At 43.7% G+C, this 26,687-nt stretch overlaps 1 protein-coding gene across 2 annotated transcripts in view; it reads right to left on the reverse strand.

Annotated features, from left to right (window-relative positions):
• Positions 1-26,687, reverse strand: part of LOC306713998 (fatty acyl-CoA reductase 1-like) — a 41,422-nt gene that overhangs the window by 8,245 nt on the left and 6,490 nt on the right. For both annotated transcript variants that reach the window (XM_079183887.1, XM_079183886.1), the window contains exons 2-5: positions 17,154-17,441; positions 6,129-6,304; positions 2,750-2,929; positions 1,463-1,640 (exon numbers count right to left, since the gene is read on the reverse strand). In XM_079183887.1, the coding sequence (XP_079040013.1) occupies positions 1,463-1,640; positions 2,750-2,929; positions 6,129-6,304; positions 17,154-17,441 (822 nt within the window). The remainder of the gene's footprint in view (positions 1-1,462; positions 1,641-2,749; positions 2,930-6,128; positions 6,305-17,153; positions 17,442-26,687) is intronic.

The raw sequence follows: 26,687 nt of genomic DNA on the forward strand, positions 1-26,687 counted from the left end.
ATATTTTGCATCATATTATACGTTGGCTATACGGTCAACATCTGGAGAAATGAAGCCACAAACTGACAGAACTAGATGCATATTGTGGTTGTAAACACAACACAACACAGACATATAAATAGGCAGTGTCCCCCCCCCCTTCTCCTCCTTTGCCTCACAGCGCCTACTGGCACGAGCTGCCAAGGCGATTGCATGGCCAAGCGTGAGCGAGGCCTTTTGAAGAGTCGCTGCCAGGCCGAGCTTACAACGGAAGGCTGAACACAGAGCCAGGATCTGCCGTCAAGAGTCCCAGCGCGCGCACACACAACGCCTACATTTCCCTGACGCCAGACAAACAAGGACTTCCTTGTGTTTTACAGCCATTTCTTTTATGCAGCATCATCTCTCAGAGCACTTTTGATTATTTCACGAGAACGTCGATAGCGACCTTGAGCATCTAAAGAGTAGCTCTCATCTTATTGCATACAACAGTAAACAAGCTCAAAATAATGACCTAGAATCAACTACAGCAATTCAAGACACTTCTTCTATGATCTCTAAGCAGGTTTATGCACAATGAAGTGTAAATCACACTGAATCTAAGAGAGAAAAGGAGGATCTTACTCTGAGATTAACATTTTTTCTTTCTTTGCCTCTATTTTTTCCCTCCTCACAATTTTAAAACCTCTGCAGAAGAGCACTCGCAAACAAATCCAATGTTTTCATGTTTTCTCATGTTGCAAAAAGGTTCACATCCATAATTAATTTTGTAAGATCAGCAGGGAAAACAGGCCTCTATTTGGATTCATGCTTGATTTTTCCTTAAGTTAAGTCTAGGGTTGAAAAATGACAAAAGTTACTTAATATAAAGACTCCAGGTTATATAACAGTTGATACTCTTTTTATTTACTTCTTGCAGTTCATGCAAAGTGATTCAAATCCTGTGAAATGCAAATGTTGAAGATGTCAGGATGCCTGCAGCACCAGCAGCGTGACTGAAAGCAGCTTAAATCGTGGAAGAAGTGCAACTTTCGGAGTCTTAAAGTCCTCTGGCCTTTACATGAACTTCTCTGCACTCTTCAACCTCCCAGCCTTAACGGACATTCGGTTCGTCAGCGTATCTCCGCCCTCGGTGTCCCGTTTCAGCCCTCCTCACCCCCCCCAACTCCCCCTCAACTCCCCCTCAACTCCCCCTCAACTCCCCCTCCACAACAGCTGTTTGAGTTGACTGACTTGGTTAAATGACACAGGACTTCTTCAGCCAAAATATTAACCGATTTGTTTGAATTGTTGGCCGCTAGAGATGAAACCCACAGGGGAGCTGCACTGACCTGTGCAGGATTACGTCAATCACTATCTTATTTTCTATTTGTTTTACTCGGGGGACACATAACGAGCATGGGGGTCAAGGGAATGGGACCAGAGTCACACAAACGGTACAGTACGATGTGTACAAATAGCTCTGTAAGAGGAAAAGACTCACAGGGAAAGGCTCCTGCCAGCTGGCTCCCACTATGGAGGGTCTGATGATGGCGATGTTGAGCTTGTCCTGCTCTTGCTGCACCAAGTACTCGGCCAGGGCTTTGGTGTAGGTGTATGTGTTGGGCCTGTCGCCGATGAGCCGCGGCGTGATGTCGCGCACGATGCTGTCATCCATCCACCTGGAGACAGACACGACGGGCTCGGTGAGAGAAACGCAGCATGCATTGTGCTGTTGATTTGTGTATTATTATCACTAATAACTATGTGTTAATGTATACAGAGATCAGCTTTGAGTGAATTAGTCTATGATCTTCTGGGTCGTCTGATTACATGATACAGACACAACTTATCACTTAAGAATCCATTGTGTTTTTGAGATGTACATTTATTCTAAATGATTAATTTGTTAATATGTTAAGACATACTCAAAAAGAATCAATGAAAAGTTCCTTCCACAGTGTTGATACTCCTACATCTCCACTAAACTAAACCGGCACGACTAGTGTTCAACACAAACACCAGGGAATGTAGCTTCCTGTGGGCTTCATGTAGAAGTAATATTCCACTTTTCTGGAACCCATTCATGTTTCATTATTGCCTTTCAGAACTGGGTAAGCCTGATAATGAGACTGAATTTCCATTTCATTTCACTTCTTTCTATCCGTTCTTTCAGAATCACTGAACAAATCAAAGGATGTGGGTTATGATTTATAGATTTGGAACAAAGCTAAGACTTGATATCAAACTGAATACTGAGGGAAACGTGTCGCAGGCAACTAGTGCTGAAAATATAAACAATAGAAAAGTTGGTCAGAATCTTGGTCTCGTTTAGCAATTTTTGAATGATCTACCTAAAGAGTAACTTCGGTATTTTTCAACCTTGAAATCGGTCAATTATTGAGGGAGAACACAGCAAACAGCAGCCACTAAACAGGCTGTAATGTAATCGCTCGGGCACTTGTTGTCAATGTACGTCCACTAAAAGTGCTTGAGTTTGCACAACAAACGTCTTTCTTAGTTTTGTGTGAGTACATAAAGTGTAGCTTAGTGTTATCTAAGAGATTATCAATGTCCTGGCTGAATATTTAGCTTATTTCGACGATGTGGATGCGATGCAAGAATTCAGAACGAGACTTCTTCGAGCTAACAAGAAAAACATTGTATCGCTCCATAGGGTCCTTTCCATAATGTTGTCAGACACAAGCACTTTTTAGTGGACGTACATGAACTAAAATTGATTCCATGCCCTCAGGGGGGAAAAAATAAAACCAGCCCTTCCTCCACTCACTCCAGGGACTCGATGAGTTTCTTGGGCTCGACGGGTGGCGGGTAGATGACCTCGTCGATGTGCTTGCGGTTGCAGTTTGCATAGGCGGTGGAGATGTGAACGAAGGCCTCGAGGTGGTGCATCTGCTTGGCCAGGCTGAGGAGCTGCTGTGTGGCGATCACATTCAGCTGCAGGGCGTGTCTGCCGGAGAGAAGAGCGATGTACAGAGTTAAATAGTGTGTGTGTGAGTGAAAGGTTTGTGTGTGCTTGAGACACAAGCACACCCTCCCTCCGTTTGAGGGTTCGCATGCAAGAACTTGAATCTGCGGAACGTGATGATAAGCCGGAGCAGAATGACAGGACACGATGGTCAGACATTAAACCAAACAGGGAGAGAGAGGGGGAGGGGGACATCTGCTCTCCGCATTAATGAGTCTCATCGTTATTTTCACTGAACACAGTTTTCAGCTCACACCATCACTCATCAGGCCATGAGCACTTCAGCAAACACTTGATGTAGAGTGCATGCCCGATGTAGTAATTAACCGTTAACACCTTCGTATAATCTTATTTCTACATGTCTGTAGGTTTTTGCTACTGAAGTACTGAGTGTGTTTAAATTGCAAAGCCGATTTTGAGCTTTGTAAGTAACTGACCTGACAACGCCGTCGCATTAAAGAGATGCTTTCATCAAACCAGGCGTTCTTGATTCCTCCATGAATTGCATCCAGAAATGACAAGATTGCATTACACCGTGTGATGAAGTGTGCATACGCAGAGCGGGAAGAAATAGAAAGAATCAAAGATGTTCTTTAAGAGGACCGAGTAACATGGCGAAAGAAATATCGAATAACCCGTAGATTATTTTTTCAATTAACCAAAAATCACTTTGTGTAGAAATTTTAGAAGATTGTGAAAAACACCCCTCACGAATCCAACTCTTGTCCTAATGAATATAAAAACATTCTCCCAAAGAAGTCATAAAATAAATAGTGTTTCTGGTTTAATCCTGAATGGTGCAGCTCTAACCTCATGTGGCCAAAAACACCAACACAACTGTCTCTCTGTCAGTTGGTAAACCTCCTGCATTCAGCAGTAGATCTGTGTCAGCTCTGGAGTGGAAGTGCAACAGCATTCAGAGCCCATTCTTGCTCGAGGCGACAGCAAGAACTACTGAGGGTCAGTTAAACACAGAGACTGTGAGATAGAGTGCTTCTCTGGCTGTGTGTGGGTGGTGCTCGCAAGGTGTGTGTGTGTGTGTGTGTGCGCGCGACAGGAGGTTGGAGAGCGTGTGGTGGCCGACGGGTCCATCGGCATGAATCAGATGTGGTCGGGTGGTGCCAGCTTGTTAGCGGCAGCACAGATAGATGCAGAGTGGGGACAGTAATAGGGAGGGTGGTGTTGGTTGTGCGTGGGCTTGTCGTCTTCCCACCACCTTCTGGGACCACATGCAGGTCGCCACGACTGTCGGGAAAAGATGGAAAGCGCCGCTGTGCCCCTTCCTGCATCTGACTCATCTCCCTTCTGCTTTTGCTGTTATGTTCTGGGTGAAACTAGAGAACTACAAGGTACCACCTCAAAGGATCATTTTATTATAACTTTATTACATCTTGGGACATTGTTTATTGCAGTAATATTCTACTCAACAGACTGTCTGTGTACGCGTCCGTTACAGAAGGAATACCCAAACAACATCCGTGTTTTAAATAAGACGAATGACCCTTTAAGTGTGGATAAAGACCAGCTGAGATGTCAGCCGCTGACTAAGTCTTCCTACTTATGCCGTGGCGCTGCCTACGAGGCCGCCGGTCGTTGCGCATGAGTAATGACTCCGAGAGATGACACAGATGGGAGGGACGAGAGAGAGAGAGAGAGAGAGAGAGAACGTGGGAGTGAAAGCTAGATGAAGAGGGGTGAGAAGAAAAAGGAGAAGGCCACTGAGCGAAACAGATGGAAGGTGAAGCAACAGAGAGGGAGAGATGGGAGTCAGAAGGCAACAGACGGGACAGATAGAGATGTGATAGCAGTAGCGGATCGATATATAACGCTGTGAGGAGTGAAGTGCAGCAGCTTTAGCCTAACCGAGCAGTCACTCAAACCTAATGAGTGTCCCGCCTCCAAACACACGGCAGTTCAAACACCACCTCTAACGTGAGCAATCCACCTCCACACATGCAACACAAGTAATCCAAACAGTTGTACCGCTCTTGTCTTTTGTTACATTCCTGAAGCTGCAGTCACAGACACACCAACTCATTGATAGCTTTGATGAAAACAGGTTGAGCAACAACCAGTGAAGGCGACATATTTTTCCACAACATCTTTTAGGAGTTACTCAACACCTTTTTAGACCCGATTGTAATGTTTTATTTAATGTCATTGTGCCTTTAGTGTGTTTTAAGTTAATTAGGAACTTTTCCTAAACTCATGTGACAAGTCTTTGACTGTCTTAAATTAACCAAAGACAACCATCAAACAAAGAAGATGTTGAGAGAGGTCAAGCAAGACTTGTAGAATATAGAGCAACTGTATTGTTTAGACCGGTCTGATGACCCCGATGAAGGCCACAAGCCAAAACACTTTCGTCTAAACAGTAAAGTTGTTCTATAAACTACAAGCATCACTGGAGTTTTGACCTCTTCAGACTTTTCACTTCTCCATGCACCTTGAAAGCATGAGAAGTTGTGCAGAAACCCTCCCTCTGTATCTATCTACAGATAAAGAAGATGAAGCAGAAAGTACGTGTTTGCATACAAATCATCCTGTTGTCAGTGTAATCAGCTGTGATGTGTTAGCATTAGCCCTGTTCGACAGCCGCAGATGCACATTAACGTGGGATGTTTTGTCTCTTGCTGCAGCTGTGGCTCGCTGTGTTGTGGCCGCCTGATAACGGAGAACCAAAGCAAACCACCAGGCTCTCTGAAGAGGGAAACATACTGAATACAATATGGAGTTCCATAAAAAAAAAGAAAAAGCGCATGTCTCATTATAATCTTGGAAATTTGATTTCATCTGTGTCGATCACACAAGCTTTTTGTGCACAATGTGTATAAAGAAGGAATCGCCTGTCTGACTTTATGGATTTAGAACGGTTGATTTCTCCACATCTCCATCCTTACTTCCTTACGTTGCTTTAAATAGAACAAGAGTGCATCTTGTTCAGCGAGCCGCAGATCCTCTGGAGTGACGTCTCACAACAGGAAGTCCCGGTGTTACCGAACAATAACCACATGTGTAAATTATCTGATTCTGTGAAATGCCAAAAAATGTGGGAGAAAGCAGCAGAATGCAGGTATGAATCAGTGAGTGGATCCAGAGTATGTTTTTGTATGAAGGAGGGATGGTGAAGAGCGGGTGAGGGTGTTTGTGTTAATGCATTGATGCGGCACGTGATCCTCACTTGAGCGGCTCGTCGAAGCGGATGGTGGCGGCGCAGTGGAAGACGACGTTGATGCAGGCGGAGAGCTTCTCAACGTCCTCCGGGCTGATGGCGAGGCCGGGCTGCGTCAGCTCGCTGCTGATGGGGATGATCTTCTGGTGGAAGTCGGGGTCGTCCTCCCGCACTCGGTCGAAAAGCTGTCAGGCAGAAAACACACCAAGAGAGAAAGATAAGTTTACACGGCAGCGTTCAAATAATGCAGGACAATAGACTTTAATGCCACTTATATTTATGCCCATTTTGCACAAGAGCTGGAGGGGAGATCAACTGTTAAAGCTAAAATAGCATGACGAGGAATACAAATGATCTCAAGTCAGTAAAGACAGCAAATGTGGTAATTTGCATAAGAAAGTAAAGTACAATGTCTGCCGTTTTATTTCATGAAAACAATAAACACGGCTGCCACGAGACAGGTGAGACACGTGGATGGGTCGACATTGATTATCAAGGTGTCGAAGACGAGGACAACAGCTATTATTAACAGGTTGTAGAACCGAAATTATTCGTCAAACTACGGAAAACTAAGTGTTGAAATTAAAAATCATTCATCTTTCATTTGTAGTAAAAAAAACCACCTGTGGATATAGCCTAATATATGGGCGAGAGCTGCTTTCGTTTCTTAAAATAAATTGGTCCTTTGTCCTTATTTGACATTTGATTCTACAATTAATCTACTGATGGGACCGAAAGATTGATTGACGATAACAATTATTAGTTTCAGTCCTAACTATTAGCGAAGGTGAGCCATACAGATAAGATCCTCCATCACAGAATGTAGTTTTTAAAGCACAATGCTGATATGCATATCATGATTAGGTACACTTATTACAACTATTCATAGATCAAAAATAACCCAATTGGAATGTGTGTTTCTGCATAATCCGGCAAATTAGATTTCTACCAAATTGACGCATCTAACATCGTCATAAAGCTGTCCTGCTCAGAGAGGCCACTAATTCCAGAGAAGGGAGAGCAATCACTTTGTACACAGTGCTGGCAACAATTATCTAATTCATTAGAGTGCAACATTATGCATTCAGCTGAAGGGAAATATGTGTAAATATTTGCACTGATATTTGAAGGGCCTCTGTAGGTGTGACAGACGGGTTTGGGTTGCACAGAAAGAAATATGTGTCGCCGCTGTGGACCCACGAGTTTTGCTCGTCAGTGCTGTGAGTCGAAGGCGTCCTCGCTGATGAATGTCAAAGAAAAGACACGCGCTCCCTGTTGTGTACATAACACAATCAGTGCTGTGCACAGCAGACATACATCCAACAATGTGAGACTGAACATTTGCCCCTCTGTTCAGGGGAATCCGAGGGGAAAAGCACAAGCAAGATTAAACGCTTATGTGTGAGGTTTGGACTGCGAGGAATGATTGTTTTTACAGTGTCCTTGTTTTAAATCTACAATAGTCTTTACATTTAAAACTGTTGCAGAAAATCATTTCAGCACAAGCAAATGGATCATCCCTCAGGTTAAAAAACACTCGTCTAGAACTGCCCGATGACGACAAGTGTGCGAGTACACGTATGCTCATTCACTACATATTCTACACGAATCCCCGTTTGTGTGATATCATCCCACCTTTTACACAGCTGTTTGCTCACTGAGGGCTGCAGACGACGTTCCAACATGGAGGGGGAATAAGTCGTCTCGATTTGCCAGCTCATGTCTCGCACACACACACACACACCCTGCAGAGCGCTAAGCACCCTCTTACCACTGTGCTGTAGTGGGAGACACTAACCGAAGGCAGCAGAGAAAGTCAGTCAGATGTCATATTATGGAGTCATGCCTTTCTTTGTGCGGTTCCAATCAGGAGTCGCAAAGAGTATAGAGTGTCGCCAACATGGCTGACATTTCAGAGGGGTGCATGCGATGTTTTCTGCATGACAGTGCAGCACTGTTTTCATTATGTAATGCAAAAAATAGTAGTGCTTTCCCTCCCTCTGCTTGAGGCCAACAGCTTGGCAGTAACAGAGACCTGAATTCTGTAGAGTGACAGTAGAAGAAGAGATTTAATGTGCTGCTTTCTCATAACAATCTTTATAAATTGTTAGGTTTGGGCATTATGTTGATATTATATAGATGTTGTAATATTGTAATGTGGCATAAGTAAATAAATATTTTGTGAACCAACAGTAAACCCTCCCGTATCCTCTCAATATTGATCGAGGTTTTTGTTAAAAAATGTTGTGATATTTGATTTTCTCCAGCCCCGTAAACTTCCCCACTTTACTGGATGATTCACAGAGCTGTTGATGTCATGTAGTGAACTCAGTTCAACTTCCTCTTGAGGGCGTGTAGCTTGGTAACGCAAAACAAACCACCCAGACGTTGGCAGCGGCCCGTCGTGCACTAAACCTTGTGGGTCGCGTGAAGAGGATGTCTAAAATGTAAACTCCTCTGACAGCCCTGATTACGCTGCCTGTCACATACCGGATCTGTCAAGAGACACATCAGGTGAAAGAGTTCGTCACCAGCTAGTCAAATACTGATTTTACATGGGGGAAATATTAACTGCAACACAAGTGACTCACTCATGATGTTTGCAACTGCTACCAAGACAAAAACCACAAATGTAACACCAGAAACAGCATAAAGGAAAACCTCCTCAATACTGCAACGAGAAGCGTTGGTTTGACTGAGGAAGAAATCGTAGTTGTCGTACTGTGTTTAAAATAGAGCAGGCACAATAAGATATGATTTAATACAAAGAGTATCTGGCAATCTCATAGGGCTGCTCCCTCATAGTCGATTATTAGTCAACTAATCTGTTGTTTGGTAACACTATGACATTCAGCATAAAAAACAACAACTAATCGACTAAAGAAATATTAGTCAACTAAGACCAAATTGGCCGATGAGCAGACTCTGATTTCTTAAGTCGATTTGTCGTGATGCTCTTTTGAATGTTACAGTGTTAAATGTTAGCAAAGTTGAATTATAGAAAGACCCTGAGGGGAGAAAGTGCATCAGGGTCAAAAGGGTGAATGAGGCCGTTGAATGTGGGCTTCAGAGCGCTCTTTGTTATGGGCACAAGCAGAGAATGGCATTGTGGGATTGTTCTGTAAAAGGCTCTTTTCTTGTGCCAGCCTTCCATCGCTCGCGTCGACCGTCACACCCTTCTCCGAACCCACGGGCATTCAATGAGCAAACTGCCTTGTGCAGGAATACAATAGTCCACCAGTTTGCCGTTCCTCAACACTCTGCAGGGACGGCTGTGGTGATGTTTGACCACGAGTGTTTTCGCAGTGCATCTCGCGGTCAGTCAAACAGAGTCATGGCCTTGAACCAGCACGGATAAAGGTGGTCTATAAAGTCAGTTCTGTGAATGACTTTTCCTTCGCTTATTAAGCTGAAGAGTTGGCTTTTATGCGGCCACCATTTGTCCTTTCTCTGCTCTGGACACTGTCCTCTCTTTCCCTTAGGGCAATATATCTTCCATAAACATTGCGTGAAGCAGCCGTTCGTACGACTTTCACAGAAACCCAACACTAATGGCACTTTCCTTTCAGCCCAGCAACCCGAGATGCCATTCAAACAGCCTCTCTTCTCACTAACTGCCCTTTAACTGAGCTCCACTCTTTTCACAGCCTCCTTCATGCAGACCTTTCCCCCGGAGCAGAGAGAGAGAGAGAGAGAGAGAGAGAAAGGGCAAGAAAAGACGCACAGACCCTGAGAGCAAAGTGTTTTGTTTTTCTGTCCAATAGGTTTATCGTAGCAAAATGTCATCTCTGCCTCGTGTTTCGGAGAGGGTCCTCATGTACGAGGGGGGTCAGAATGGGACAAAGTGTGAAGCGGAGCTAAGTTATCTTCAGAGGTGTAAGATAACTCTTTGACAGACTGGAGGTCACAGCTGCAGAGTCTTGACTTCGGCTACATCCTCACTTCTACATTTTCCTTTTAAAAGAACGAGTATTTTAGCGCCGTTTCAGACATAATCTCTGTCCATGCTACCATGCCTGAAAACTCCGATCACATGACCATTCACGCACACTGGGCATGTGCGTGCCGCTCGCTCGCAAAGCTCTTGAATAATAGTTTGCCTCCTGTCTCCAGTAGTAGCAATATAAAATGCAGTAGTGTGGGGGTGGTGTCTGGGCCTTTTCTCTGCTAAGTCAGCCAACCGCTGACAAATGAGGAGAAAAAAAAATATTCCAAAAGTTATTAACAATGACTTAAACTCCTTGATCACTGTCGATAATTGGGCATTGAGCATGTGGGCAGTCGTCATTAAATCTCGGATACCAGCGAGGTTTCTCTTTCTCATCTGCAGAACTGACAAGGCTGCATACTAAAAAGGGAAAAGAAAGAAATGAGAGGAGTCTCCTGGGAAGGAGTGAGGTAGGGCAGACATGGCTAACCCCCGCGGCTGTCAGCATATTAAGGAGAGAAAAGGTTCGTCCCTGTCCCTGCCTCTGCTGCAGCGTCCCAGTGGCATGAAAACAGATTGAAGCAGAAAAAAAGTCCCAAAACCTCCAGTCTGTGGTGGAAACTGCCTGCCTAAAAATCTTGTGTATCCATTGGCATACTCCTGGATGCCAAGAAAACTAATGAATGTAGGTGTAAAAAAAATGTAAACAAAATTTGCATGAGGGACCAAGTGTTCTGGTTTATCTTCAGTTAAGCACTATCTACTAATAGTGTAATATTTCACGAGTGGTCCACTTAATAGAGACAATCCTGGCTCTACTCTTTATTCAACTCTTTCAACCCTGAATCTCACTGCTTCCTAAGAGCTTAGGGGGGGTGATCAAGCATTGCATTGAGCAGCTCATCACAGCTAACTAATGAAAATGGAGGGTTTTCTCATGTCTGGCTCTGGGCTATCATTGTACTCAACTCAAATTGAGAAGATCGATAAGAGCAGAGTGATACGGTTTCTGGGCTTGGCGTTCGGTATGCCGGTGGCAGACAGTGACTTCATGCTGAGTCAAGGGGACTTTTATTACCCTGCAAGAGCAAACGGACAGAAATAAGACTCGAGGTTTACGATGGGTGCCGCAGGCTTTTGTGTCCTCATTAAACACCACAAGGAATTGAAATGGGATTGAATGGTGAATCAGCTTCTTTTTGAGTGTGATGCTTAGACAGCCAGTCAGAGCATTTTTTAAATATTAGTCTTCTGAAGTCATCTGAAAGAAAGTCAAGCCTTCCAGGTCACCACATCAAGTCTTGTCGAGGCAGCGTCCGAATGATTAAATACCGAACATTCTCAAACGGTGGTCTTAAATTTACCTCAAAAGCTGGAGCAGGCTTTTATTCCTACTTCCCTCAAACCTGCTCTCAGAACCGCCAGTTTCATTCGCCAATTCCAGTCCACTTTTCTGTTTTCCCTCCAATTGAAGTTAAGCCACTTCTATTTTTTAAGTCTTTTAGTCTTCCCGTTACCAGTAGGCTGTCAGTGTGAACACTTTAAAGAAAGTCGTGAGTGTCATTGATCAGGGAAAATGGAGAAAAATGTAATTAATAGATGGATGAAAAAGACATTTCTGTTAAAAAGACAAACTCAAGTGATGAGTATGACATAAATAAGTGCTGTACTAATGTACATTATGCTGAATTAACCACTTGAGAGCCGCTGTATTTTTTTAATCTTGATCGAACTAACCTGTATTTATCCATTTGTTCTCCAAGTTAAGTCTCAAGTCCTCGTTTCTGCAGGTACAGTAGTGCAAATGAAAGACTACATGACAAGCTGTGATGAAATCCTTCCTCATGCTGAAGCAACCACAGAGAAACGTGTGGTATTGTGGCCATAAAGCTCTTGTGTGAACCACTTCCACAATTTTTTGTTTTTTGAGTCCTGTCAAGAGAAAGTTTTGTACCACATTGGTTTCAGAGTTTATCTGAAGACAGAGCGGCTGCAGGCTGTAATCCTGAAGAACATGATCCTCTCATCTGTCCTGCCCCCGAAGCCTCCGCCAATCTTCTGCCCCCCTTTTCCGATACAAAGCAGAGCTTCACTCATTTTGACCCGATCAATAACACCCACACATGCACTCAAACACTATCGACTGAAGGCCAAATAATAATGCGAGGACAAGGGAACCATGTTTTCTCTACTGCTGTCCTACAGCCGTTTACACACTATTGACTATCCTTTAAGTAAACCCAATACTAAAATGCCAAAAGACAAAAAGAAGTGCCCTTTAAAGTTTATTGAAATTTTCATTTGGTGTTCCCAAAAGGCTCCAAATGGCTTTTTCCCCTCCTATAAAAAGTGCCCATAAAGGTGACTTACTTCACTGACTAAAGAGTTATACAGAGGGCAGATTCTCTATAAGTAAAGCAGGTCTAGGTGTGAAGATTCAACGATACCGATATCGGCCGATACTGACTCAAATATCTGGATAAGGTATCGGTGACAATGTGGCGGATCGATACAATTCCCTCCCATGTTTAAATACTACATACATTATATACTGGAATTTTAATCCCTGTCTAAATTTTGACCAATTTGTTGCTGCATCACAAAGATTTACACTTGTATTTCCTGTTCATTTTGAAGACAGTATGAGAAAAATAAAGAAATAAATACATATATTTTAGCATGAACCTGAATGCATAAATTCCTAATGTCTCCTTTAAAGTCACGCTCTTGGATCGTCTACAGAAGAATCTCAGAGGTCTTAATGTCATATTGTAGATATCTGTGGAGCCATAAGGACGTATCTCCACACGCTGTGGAGGCACTGAGCTGTGCTGCAACAGTCCCCTGAAGAACCCAGTCTGCACTTCGCATGTCTCCGCTCCCTTAACGACTTCACCAGTGACGTTTAATGTGCTAATTTGTTTCATAAACTGGAGACAATTTGTGGCCTAATTAGACGCGAACGCATTGGTTCCCCCGTCGCCCCTCTCTCTGGGGAGGAGTTGCAGGGCTATTGGTTGCTTGCCTGCCGCACTGCATGCCACAGATGAGCAGTGAAATCGCAATGTGCCAGTCTGGCAGCCTCGACCTCTCCTCAGAGTCCCCCGTCTGTGAGCGGGACTCGGCGCAGCAAATGACCCGAGTGAAGCCTGAATGAAGGAAGCGGGTTAGAAATTGGTCGGCTCCCGCTTCAGGATTGAGACGGGGCAGCTGACATTAACAATTCAGGCAGCTCCACAAGTGGAAACACGTACTGCAGAGCTGCCTGTTGGAGCCAGCAGGAATCAATACATCTTGAATATTTATACTGCTGGAGAGATCACCCGACTCCTGGACGCACACAAGAGGAAATCAATAGAACAATGTAGTCATGTTGGATCAGACTGTGATAATGGGCAAAGGATTGACCACCGCGGAGCACCTCGGCACAGAGAGTCAGAGTCTGGTGCAAATGTCTTCCTCACTCTGTTTGAGTTTTAGTTGCCTGCAGGTTGAGCCGGTACAGTGGCTACTAACAATACAAGAAAGGGCTTTGGTAAAATAGCTTTATAAATAAATAAGAGCACATGCCGATGCCTCCTGACTAAAAGAGCAGCCAACCCGGTAATAAAAGAGAAGTGGGCTGTTTTCCCTCGAGGAATTACTTCTGAACTGCTTGTTTAGCAGCGACTACTGCAGAAAAAGAGAAACTTAGAAAGTGAGTAAGTGCAACAGCGCTCGTAGATAAACCTGCTGTGCATCCGTGTGTGTCTAACGTGCACAGCTATGAACAACTTTGCAAGCCTCCTACAAACACGCTTCCTCTCTCTAGCAGAAGAAATGAAGACATCATTCAGCTCTAAAGATGAATATCTGCACTTCCATCAAGATAAAGATGGCATCCGACGAGTGATAACTCATGCTGTCGCCAACAGATTAGCGCACGTCTATTGAAGCTTCCAGGTTTTAAATCATTTCAATAAATGCATTCACAAACACGCCCTCATCTTTTAACTCCTGCCAACCCTTCATGGAGATACAGGTGTGGCTTATGTCCTTTGCATCAGCACTGACGTCACTATGATGTGGCTTCATCTGCACTCCGGTATGTCAGGCTCGTTAGGCATCTCAATGACTCAATGAGACAGGCGGTGGTGGGAGAAGTATTCAGATCCTTTACCGAGGTCATAGTATCAAACCGCACTGTGAAAATACTAGCTTATAAGCTTTGTGATGATGCATTTTCCAGCTGATCCAAGAGGCTTTTTAAATAGATTTGTTTTATCTTAGGAAGTAGGAGGATATTCTCAACAAATAATAGGAACAGTTCATCCTTCAGTTTATCACAAACATTCGACATCAACACATCTGGAACTAAAGCCGTCAGACAAACACAGTGAAGTAGAGTCTAGCTGGACCATTGGCTCTTCTCATTTCTTAAGTTTGTACATCCCCGATTCGTTTCCTCGCCTCCTCTCCTCGTGTCTTAGTCCCTTTCACCTGATGATTTCAGCACATTACACATTTTGGATTCCTGATGCACAAACACATCATTTAGTATCACCATCTGTGGTACAGCTGCCACAACGAACAGCCTGTAAATCAATGATCAATAGTAATTCTCTACTAATAAGAATAAACCAATCCCGTAACCAGGATTCTGCCTTGTAGGCAAATTCCACATGATCCCTTCCCGCCAGAAGCATTCCTCCTCTCTCATCCCCATCTCTCGCATGTCACAGCTCTGGATCAGCAGTATGAAGATGCTGCACCGACTGTTACTGGGTTCAAGAGCCCGCTAGTGTGTGTGTGTGTGAGTGTGGGGGGGGGGGCCTTGTGTACCCAGTGGCCTACTTGTATCAAGTGCCTGACGTGCCATTCAGTGCTTGGCACCGCAGCAAAGGGCCTGCAGCCGTCTAAACATTCCCACTGAATCAAAGTAGCCTCCCAACAGACAGACGGCGCTTCAATGTCAAAGTCGTTGCAGTGGAGATGCACACAGACAATGTGATTCCTATCTGTTTGTCTCTTTTTTTTTTTCCTGCCCGGGGCAGCTCCCCTGATTGCATCCTCCATGGGACGGATCAAATGGTCGTTTCCTAGCAACAGGTGGTAAGAAAGATACTGGCCTGGCTCGAAGGATGGAGCGGAGCGGCTACTCGGGAGACAAACCCCCCCCCCCCACTATTCTCCTTCATGAATTATGCCGATTCTGAATAGAATAAAGCCGACCCGAGGACTCGCATGAATACCAATCGGCGCTCGAGGCTCGGTCATGGAAATTAATGACATCACTTCTGAATGCGGGTCGAGCGCGAGGCAGTTTGTACTTGGCAGAGAGTCAAGCCGAGGACACGATAAGAGTGATGCAAAAATCCAATGGAAAACTGTTAGAGGGGGAGATACTGCAAACGGTAGCAGCAGTTAAGTGACATGTTGAAGTGGGTTGAATACCATCATCGTCCACTGTTCACCAAACTTCTCTCCTCTCCTTCTGTCTTAGCTCACTAGTGGCTGCTTTGTCGCAGACGCAATACAAGTTTGATTATCACTGCTTATTTGCTACCTTAAAAGCTGCAGCAGAGCAGGAACAGGGATTTGAAAAAAGGTGTTTGTATACATCTCTGTCGCCCACTCTGATGTGCAGAAATGACAGGGTGCTAACTGGCACTTTAACAGCACTTGTTGTGTCAGAGTGAACTGATTACATGGTGAGAGGTATTCTACGAATCCTGAAGCATCGCGCTCACCTTGACGGAAGGAGGGGAGGGGAGGGGGGGGATAAAAGAAAAAGAAACACAAGTGCTCGGGTAAATTAAAGGACATATTCTCTAAGTGCCGCTCCGCTGGTATCAAAGTAATGAGTAGAGTAATTAATGCAGTACCGGGGTTCAATGGGAGCGGTAAAAATAGATGCTATTACAAAAAGGGAGACAGAGGGAGAGAGAGAGAGAGAGAGAGAGAGAGAGAGAGAGAGAGAGAAAGGGGAACACGGTGAAAGTGTGATTTTCTTAAGTGTGCCGACAGTTTGAGGCCAACAACACCCAACCAGAGCAGCTGCTTGTCAGCACATCAATACGCACCCAATGCTTCGCTCCTCATTGAGTCCAAAATAGTTTTTTGTTGAGTCATGCTTTGCTGCTTGGCCCGATGCAGCTGACGCACACATATTTGGAGCTCGTCCCCCATCCTCCCCCCTCCCCCCTCTCCCCTCCCCTGGTTTTTGTCTTTCTCCCCTCACCTTCCCTTCCCCTGATCTTCCTTTCCTCACCTCCTCTGTCCTAAACTCTTCCATCCTCTTCTTTGTCCCCGTAGGTATTTTCAAAAAGAAACCGTCCAGTTCACTTAACCTTTCACGACTCCTGATCAGACTCCTCGTGTTGCTCTCCGACGCCTCGTGTCTCTGCTAAAACCCAAATATTATTTTGGGGTCATTAAGTTTGCTTCACCATGGCAACAGCAGCTGCCGCTATTGCTCTGTACACACTTACAGCTGCGATGCCATTTGAACAACCCTGGATTTGAATGATGATTTGAATCAACAGCCCACTAGCCAAAACGTCCAAACATCTCCTGGTTTTAAGGCGTCAGAAATGATGCTGTAATGGTTCAACTTTCTCAACAAGCGGCTCTCTTTTCGCTTCTTTTCTATATTAATTGACTGCTGTGTTTCAAACTATTATAAGAACACAAGTAGTGTTTTAGATATAACGATCTGTACATTTACAAAAGGTATTACATGTACCCACCAGTACACCAGTCAGAGGTTCCAATCACAGCTGTAGCAAATTCAAAACATGTGGGAACAAAACAAGAAGCCGCAGTTGTTGAAATGTATCCAAATTAGACTTTGAATCCGAAAGTGAAGCTTTATTTAAGCTGCAGATTGTGTTATCAGGTTTCTAAAGAGCTTCCACTAGTCTTTCGCAGCACATATGAAGCTTAGTGATTGGATAATCTCTGCCACAATGCACCTTGGGAGTCGTACTTTACTTATTAATTTACATTGCTATGTACTCAACCTTGAGAAACTAATGTGCCGGTATATTCCATGTAACTTTGCATTGCTGGAGATGAAGTTGGGTAACAGTGAAGTCAACGCATCAGCTAACACCTTCAGCTCTCACCTTGCACGTCATCATGTCGCTGACCCTCTGCTGCATGGACTGCCCGGCTTTGGGCCTGACCAGGAGGTAGAGGGCTTTGACCTCGGGGCAGGACCTCAGCAGCTTCTCCACCAGCACTTTGCCCATGAAGCCCGTTGCTCCTGTGATCAGCACGTTCTTGCCGGCGTAGTATTCCGGTATGGACGCCATGCCGCCGCCCGTTGTGCAGCTGGAGATGTCCGTCAGTCGGGTCTGTCCGTCTGCTGCCTGCTCTCCCGACCCGCCGAGGTCCCGTTCCTCAGACCGCTCCTGCACAGGAAGCAGGAGGTGGTTTAAATACCGCATCAGGAAGTACTTGTGTGTTGTGAACACACAGTGAGTTTCAGTGATGAAGCGGTTCAGTGAGGAGTCAAACCTGAACTGTGACTTATGTTGCAAAGGTTGTAAAGAGAAGTTCTGCATGAATGTAATGTTAATGACTTCAGTTTGATATATATTTGGTGGAGAAAAAAATCCTCACATTTCATCAAATTCAAAACATGGATCTGTGGTTATCTCTCTGTTCTGACATTCAAACTACCAGGAGAAACATCATGCAACCTGTATGCAAATAAGATGAATATTCAAACAGGCGGATAGAGACGGAGAAATGATTTTGCATTTATTTGTCATTATCAGGATGTTTATTTATAGAGAAAACTAAAACATTTAAACTTTGTTTTACAAAATTAGTAAAGTTTAAGTCAAGCCTTACACATAAAAAAAAAGATCCCAGTCACTTCCACACAGTGAGGCATTCAGCTTATGATTCAAACATGAACGAACCCTCCCACACACACACACACACACACACACACACACACTCCTTTGGTGTGGGACACTGTGACCTTACGTCTCCACAATCGACCCACCACAACAGCACAGGATGTACAACTACAATCACACTATACGTCAATATCCCAATCTTCTATCTGCTCCCAAAGTTACACCAAGAAGAACACTTCAAGCTTGTTTTGGAGACGTCGCATGACATCCAGCCGTCGCTGCGTTTGTTCGTGCAATCTCTCTCGTTCCACAAGGTCTCAGGGGAGTTTCTCCGAAACGCAGCTTGTCCGTGTTGACTCAGGGTTATCCGTGCATGATGATGAGATTTATATGGCGACAGATCCAAGCCAACATTAGCTGGAGGCCTTGCTGGTGAGCCATAACATTTACACAACAATCTCCAGCCATTGACACGCAGTCAAAATCAAGAATGCCTCAAACAATAGGCTCACACACACCTGCTAAGATACACACTAACTCAAGATAAAGAGACATAGACTTGCACTCTGCGTCATTCTTTCAATGATTTCTGCCACACTCATTCTACGGCAACTTAATTGGATCAATCACGGGTCTAATGGACTGCGCCTGCTTATTTGGGCCAATTCAATACCATGAATCAGGAGCTGCGTTTGCCGCTTTAGCAGTGGCAGGCGGCCGGGTCCTAAAAAGTCCTGATCCCGAAAAAAAACCCCACACACGATAGAAGCTGCTGAGGCTTCAGCTACCGGTCATTCGCTGAGACACAGAATCCACCAGTGCTCATATATTGTAAGTCCAATCCAGTCAAAGTCCAATGTGTTTTGTCCAACCGACAATTAAAGATAATATTCATTTTACATAACTGCAAGACGAGCAAAAGCAGCAAATCTTTACATTTGAGTTGCTGAAACCATCAAATGTTATCTTTGCTTTAATTATAATACAATGAATGAAAGCAGTTGCCAAAAAAATAAAATAATGATAATGATGTACAAGTATCAACCGGAGTACTGACAAATACTTGTGGCTGGTTTATCATTGTCAATATTTTGCCCTAAAGTCAGATACTGTTTTAGAAAAAGGCGACAATGTTCTCATCATCAAAACTAACCTACAGGCATCTGTGCTTGGAATATGACAAGAAATGATAATGTATGATTTAAGATACAATTTGGGGGTGATGAAAAGGTGAACTTGTGAAAGCCATGTTTGGAAGAGTAATGTTGGTATTTTTTAGAGAAGCAGCACAGCTCGTTCATAACTATATGGCTTTATACATAGAACAAAGGGGATTTGTATGCGTTATGTTGAATGCTATATTGTGCTGCCAAACATTTACAGTCTGAGACTTTTATCTTTAATCCCTTTAGACAATAGCTCTGAGCCGGCATGTGTGTCTCTCTGATCATTGTGCGGGATGTGTGGGCTAAAAGCTTCGCAACCACGCTGCCAATGTTGCTGTTCATTTGTGTGTGTGACCAGGAAATGCAGCGATACATCACAGGCCTCTTAAAGACAGGATGACAGCTTCCTGTCTCTGGTTGGCATCGTCTTCTTTTTTTCTAAACCAATCATAGGAGCAGCGCAACATTTGCCAACCAGCCACTTAAACTAAAAAACTAAAATAAAGGGGGCCGACGGTGCTTCGTTGTAAAATGTGTCACTTGGCAACAAAAGCACAACATTTAGCCAAGATTGTCTCTCGATCAGCACTTTTAGTGACTCAGTTGAGCCTGTGATTTGTACACAAGATGAGTATTTTTTTCCCTGCCGTCTGCTTATTTCATCCTCTCTCCTGGACTGAGATTCCCGGCAAGTCTGCCCCAAAGACAGAAGACGGAAATCAAATCCTCCTGAGCCAAACGTGGCCCAGATAACAAAACAGTCTTGTATTAACTTGCTTTCCTTCCTTCTGTGCTTGCAATATTGAATTACACTCACTTAAACACACAAACACACACAAAAAAAAACAATCTGTGTGTGTTTGACTTGGTCACTGGTGTGCAGTGGAAAAGAGGCGTCACAGAAAAGACAAAGTCCACTGAGCTTTACATTTACACAAATTCTGACGGATTAGTTAATCCCTTTAATCTGGATCTATAATTTACAGAGAAGGTAATATCTGCAGATTTAGTACTCCGTATGCAGAGACGGTAAAATAAAAAAGCTCAGTCAAGGTCCCCTGCCGACATTCCAGCTTTGTGCTTCACAGAGATTCCCTGTGGACACAAGGACAAGAGCAGGGGGCCTGAAAGTCACCACGGATTAATGCCTGACAATGGAAATGTTCCTGCAGCTGGAAAAGTGTTGGAATGGACCCGCACATATCTAACCTCAGAAGAATGCAGTAGTGGGTGTACACGACGCCACTGTCAGCCTCTCCTTCTTGCCTGTCAGTTAGGCTGATCATGTCCAGGCTGCAGCTACGAGCCAACGTGGAAACCGGAGCTAAACTGGTTACGTTAAAGAGTCCAGTCTCTGCCGCTTCATACTGAAGTCCCACAGTGATTACTGGGGCCGAGTCAGGGCTCAACACTAGCTTTTAAATGTGGCATCTGCTTTTGGTTGACAAAACTGAAAATATGGTTGCCATTTACTAAACGTTGCTGTGAGGAACTTTCAACTGTTTACGAAACAGTCTCAGTTCACATGTCCACCCTCGACTCCTGGTATACAAAATAGCTTTAGTGCAGCTCATGTTCTTTAGAGATCCTGCAGAATTGAACCCAGCTCGTCACCGGTTGCTGGTTTATCCTTTCTCTCCCTCTCAAACGTAGTTTTTCTGGACCTTTGTGCCGATTCCCACCACAGATCCATCGGCCCTTCAGCATTGACGTCTTGGATGTTGTGCACCATCATCAGCTTGTCCATCATCTCAATTTCTGCTTGCTGTCCCTATATTTTAACATGTTAATGTTTACCAATGGCAACTTTCGAGCCCGGTGGGAATCATTTTCCATTTTTCGACACGGCAGCCAGACAGTTGTCCTCGTCAATCATACGCAGAGTGAAGGACAAGCAGAGTGAAGCTCAGACGACGTGTGTCAGCATTGACCTTGCCGTGTTGCCACTGATGAATAAGACGGCATTCTTTTTACGGTCTGCATTACGACTTGAGAGGAGAAATGTCAAAGCACTGGGCAGCGAGGACGAGCACTTAAACCTTCAGGGAACAGCTTCTCAGGTTATGAAGCCATCTTCACAAAGCACTGCGTCACTCGGGGTCGTTTCAAAAGTAAAGTTTGGAGATGCTCGAGGCTGAAGAGTGCGGCTCAGCTGCAGCACTCCGGCCTTATTTCATGCTTCCTTTTCTTGTGACTGAGTTTTTTTTTCTGTGTTCCTCAAAGCTTCGCTCGGCGGGAGGTCCATGCTGTTTGTCGGAGGCCGGTTGTTTTAAGCCGCAGCTCTGCAGCCCTTCTGCTGCCTCCGGCCTTTCCTCACACAACCCCTCTATTAGTGGGTCAGCTGTGTGCTGCTGGAGACACAGGCAAACATGGAGCTCTACAGCTGCACGCTGGCCAAGACTATTATCAGTGGACAAAAGCCGACAGAGGCGGCAGGGGAGGAGGGGAGTGTGGGAAAAATAGATAGAGCAAAATGCAGTCGACTATTAAAGCAGCATTAGTCAACTTGAATGCCAGTGCAAAGCAACACAAAGGAGAAGTCAGCGCCTTTCACTGAATAACACAGTGCCAACATTGTAAAATAAATAAAAACAACCTAGAAAGCGGAGTTAAGTGTACTACCAGGCAAGTGTACTACCAGTCCAACTTGTGAACTCAAGCCAGGAGACAGGAAGGTCTCAGGAGGCCAAACACGTCTCGTCTTATCCGGGATCCAAGACTCCCAGAATGTAAACCACCACCAACACACACAGGAGTCTACACACAGGAGGTGAGCAGCTCCATCTGCGTACAAAGGATGCGTTCAGGCCCAGTATTGAGTTGTAGGTCAACCGTTAGTTTCGGCATGATGATCATCCACAGCTCCTTCCTGAAGCGGAAGGAGCTGGGGATGAGATAAGAGAGGAAATGAACGAGTCTCAGGTCGGGTAATGACCTGATCATGAGACTAGATTAATAAAATATATGAGCTCCTGGAGGAAAAAGGAGCGAAGTTCATCAGACTTAGTGATACAACTTGTTAAATTGATTGTTTGGAGGTTACTGTTGCTACACCTGTCAAGCTCTCAGATTTAGCACCAAACATATAACAGTGATGACAGAGTTGACAACTCTTTGTCTGCAATAAAGGGATCAAGTCTCACCCGTTCTTGTTTTGTTCCATTGGGGTTCGTTCATCGGGAAGGGGGCGGGGCTTCGCCTCTCTATAGAAACCAGTCACATACTACAATCCATAAAGATGCATCACTATGAAACATCTTTCCCAGCATCCTCCCGCTCGACTTCCCCCGCTCCAGAACAGGAAGTTGTGACATTGGCCCTTTACACTAACCCACGTAGTTGAACAGCACTTTTAAGGGCTCTTATCCCAGATTGCATTACGTCACAAAAACCAGCAGATCTTCTCTACAACTTCATATTTGTTTAGAGGCAGCGAAAGGCTAATCTCATTAGAACTAATTATATTAGCTCTGGGCTTCAAGGATTTAAGCAGTGTCTCTTTAATTTTAATTTTGTTTTAAACCACAAGCCACATTCGAATCAGCACATGAAGGTTGTTGCTCAGTATCAGATGTCAGTGTGAGTGTGTGTGTGAGAGTGTGAGCTTATGTTTCTGTGTGTTTGCATACTGGTGCATCAGTGCGTTGTCTACATTATGTCTGATGGAGGAGGGGTTCTGTATTTACACCAGCGGTCTGTGAGTGACAGAGCCTCTCTGTGCTGTGGTGTGAATGTACGCCTGACTCTGACTCTGACTGGCAGTGGTTCTCCCGAGAGCTGCGGCCGGGCCAAGAGGTCATGAACCTGCACTGTGGTCATCATGGTATCAATCCCACGCAGCGATTTCTATTTTTTTATTCTTTGCACAGAAGAGCAGAACAAACGCATGAGGCAGACGTTACTTTTACACAAACCTTCAGGAAAAACTCAGATACAAAGAGAAGAATGACTCATCAATATAATTTTCTCACAAAAAGCCTGAAAAGGCAGACAATAAATATGTGAGCATCGTCCACACTCCCTCCAGCAAGAACACTGGGTCCCAGTTAACTAAACCTCTCCAGTTATTGGCAGAAAGCCGGGATAAAAAAAGAAGTCTATAATTGGTTCTTTACTGAATGTTCAGCAATAAAAAACAGAAAAGCTCTGCAGCAGAAACCAGTTCATCCAAGTTAATATGATAAAGCAATAACTTGGGCCTTTAATGTACTTTAACATTTACTCACAGAATCAACTGGAGCTCAATCAATGAATAGATCGACAGAATACATTGCTTTGCTTATTGATTAATCCTTTTTTTGTACGGGTGCTCAAATAGGAATATTTAGTGGTTTTCTTAGTCAGCTGTTATAATAAACTGAATATCTCTCGTTTTGGACAAAAACAAAAGTCTCTTTCGAGTTTGGGAAAGTTTGATTGAGATTTTTTTACATTATAGAGATCATAACATATTAATTGATAAAAACAAAAGAACAATGAAACAAGTTAGTTTGTTGCAGCAATCAACAAATGATTTTCATCAGCTTATTCTTGAGCCTTTTTCTAAACCCTTAAATCCACAAGTAGTTTACACGAGCTCACCTAAGATGAACGTCCACAACGTGTTCTTAATGTCTTCCCTGAAGGCGTTTCAGCAGGTGTTTGTGGATGCTGGGTGCCGTCTAAATTTAGCCAGGCAAATATTTTCGACATGACTTTCCACAAAGAAACTGATCCAATAGAAACATTTTCATTATTTGTTAAACAACAAACCCAATCCCCTTAATTCAAATGTTCTTGAGGAAAGGTGACCAGCACTCTGAAGATTCATGTTAGACAACTTTGATTCCTTGAAGCTCAGTGTCGGGACATTTACTGGACAAGTTTCTCAACATCAGCGGTCAAATTCAATGAACTATTTATCGGACAAGTTACACCAGAAGAAGAAGTAACATGAAGAATGTCAAAGGGGGGTTGTTTTGAATACAGACACTGAAACTGCAGCATGAACTACGGGACTCTTTCTTTGAACCATCAAGACAACGTCACACCTGTTATGGTGGAAATGTTCAATATTTCGAGAGGATCACATGTAATAAGAGACTAAAGTATTGTCTTCTATTTTGGATGTCGTAGTGTGCTATAAATGTCTTTTTCCTGGTTTTAAGAGCTGCATTACAGTAAAGCCTTGGATTGGTTTCCTTTTCACCCAGCATGCACTTGGAGGTGTGGTTTCGCAAATCTTGCAAATGACAAAAAAAAAATACCCGCCCAAACCTGCAGCTGCAGAGCCCTCAGTGGTCTTTTGTAATTTATTTGAAACAGCAATTAGCACAGCGGCTGACAAAAGGCCCTCGCTCTCAACAGCCTGACATGCAGTGACGTCTTAACTGGTGAGGCAAAAACAAAAGCTCAATTTAAACCCGAGTAACTATTCATTCAGTATTCATTACAGACAAATTTCACATTTTTGGCACGTTCAGCTGACCTGCAGTGCACTGATGGAAGAGTTTGCTCTGACAATTAATTGGAACTAAATAATTAATTGGAGGACAAATAATTGGATACCAATTGAACACTGTTTCCACTTCCATTTAATTAGTGCCAAATTGGATTTCTAGGAAACTTCCTGGGAAATTATTCGGAAACTACGAACTCTAAAATAAAGTGTTACCCTTTCAGTGCATTAGTGCACGTGCTACTAATGATTAGTGCACGCATTTCCATTCTCATGTCCTCAATTCATCCAGTTTGATTACAGTGTGACCAATTATAGATATTCAGTTTAAGGCAATATAAGTTTTGCTAAAATGGACAGACTTTGAGCTTCGCTACAGGTCTGATGCTGCTGACTGAAGCTCCACAATAAAGTGTTGAACAGCTTCTTGCACTCACAACCCACTGTTCAAACAACAACATATCGAATATGACTCTCTATGGCAGGAAATAAAATATTGAAGACCTTTGTAAAGGTAAATAAGTTAACTGAACTCAATGCTTTTTAAGACTTATTATTCCACTTTGGGCTTTGGAAGGTTTTTTATGGTTCTGTTGTGGATCAGGTACAAAGTGTAGACCTCGTATCTAACATGCATTTTAGATAGATGCGCCATCTCATGATGCGTCTGTGATATACTGGAAATAATATTGTTAATATTGTTTCACTAACAGCCAGCATAGGGGTGAAGGATTGTTCAATAATAGAGTACTCTCTCCCTTTTGCACATGCCACAGTCACATTTATATGCATGAGAGTAAAACTGAAGCCCCTGTGGTACAACATAAACTCCACACCCCATCTTGTAATTCATGACTCGTCCGTGCTTTCGAACAACAACCCGCTCGCTTGCATAGAAACCAATATCTGTAACGGAGTCATTTAATCCGGTATCCGGAGCGAAAAGATAGATTACAACGAACACGCAGCAGTAAGAGTAATGCACTACTTCACACGCACATTACTTGATAGCTTCACCTCGTGCTGCCGACAGCCGGGTTTATAATTAATGACACAGGAGCTCTGGGCGTCAATCGGTGAGCTGTTTGAGTATCTCATCCATCCTCCCATTCAGTATGCAGATTAGAGCCGCAGGTGGAAAACAAACTGGTGGTTTTGAACATAGAAGCATGAACATCCACAGGTTATCCACGCTGCTAGTAGACAGATTAAGATACAGTAACGCAACAGGATTTCAAAAACACGATACCATCATGATCTTTTTAAGGTTGTTGGTGAAAGTGACATGAGGAAACACCCTCCTGAAACCACACACACACACACACACACACACACACACACACACACACACACACACACACACACACACACACAGTTAATGCAAGGAGAGCCGTGATAGTATCTGAGACAAACAAACTTCTCTCTGTGATGACCGACCTTTAAAAAACATACAGAGTGGTGCTGCTGCTGCCAATATCTGTGAATGAACATATATCTGAGCCAGAAGGACACAGTGTGTGTTTGTGTGTGTTTTTTTCGGTGTGTTTCGGGGAAAAGAGGATGCAATCAGCGTTGGCTGTCTGCTGGGTACAAGGCTAGGCGGAGAGATTAAAAAGGAAGGCTGCTCTCTTCCTGGGATTGGAGTGAGGATGTGGTTTTTACAGGGGCCACTTAGAGCCGTATACCTTCCTGCCAGAGTGACCGATGTGGTCCGACGCGGAGGTAAAATAGTAACTTTTGAATGGAGCAAGATGCCCTTATGCTTCATTTGAACAGGTGGTAAACATGATTCATTTGGAAATGGCAATAAGGGGGTAACTAGAAGAGTCTTATCATTGCACAGGTGAGTCATTATAATGCTGCAACTAATGATTACTTTCAACACTGATTACGTATTCCTATCATGGTTTAGTCTATTAAAAAGTCACAAAATAGTGTTCCTAAAGTCTGCTATTGGCTTATTTTGTCCAATTAACCGTCTGAAACTGAAAGATGTGGAAGTAAATCCTCACATTTGAGAAACTAAATAGTGAGAATGTTTGATAATTTACTTTATTAACAGATTATCGAAAGTGTTATGAATTAATTTGCTGATGATCAAATAATCACTTAATTTCTTCTGTCAACATTTAGTGAAGTTGCTTTCTTTGACCAACAGATATTCAAATGACTGACAGAGAAACATGT

This window comes from Pholis gunnellus (assembly GCF_910591455.1).
Source record: "Pholis gunnellus genome assembly, chromosome: 22".
In the NCBI taxonomy this organism is placed as follows: Eukaryota; Metazoa; Chordata; class Actinopteri; order Perciformes; family Pholidae; genus Pholis; species Pholis gunnellus.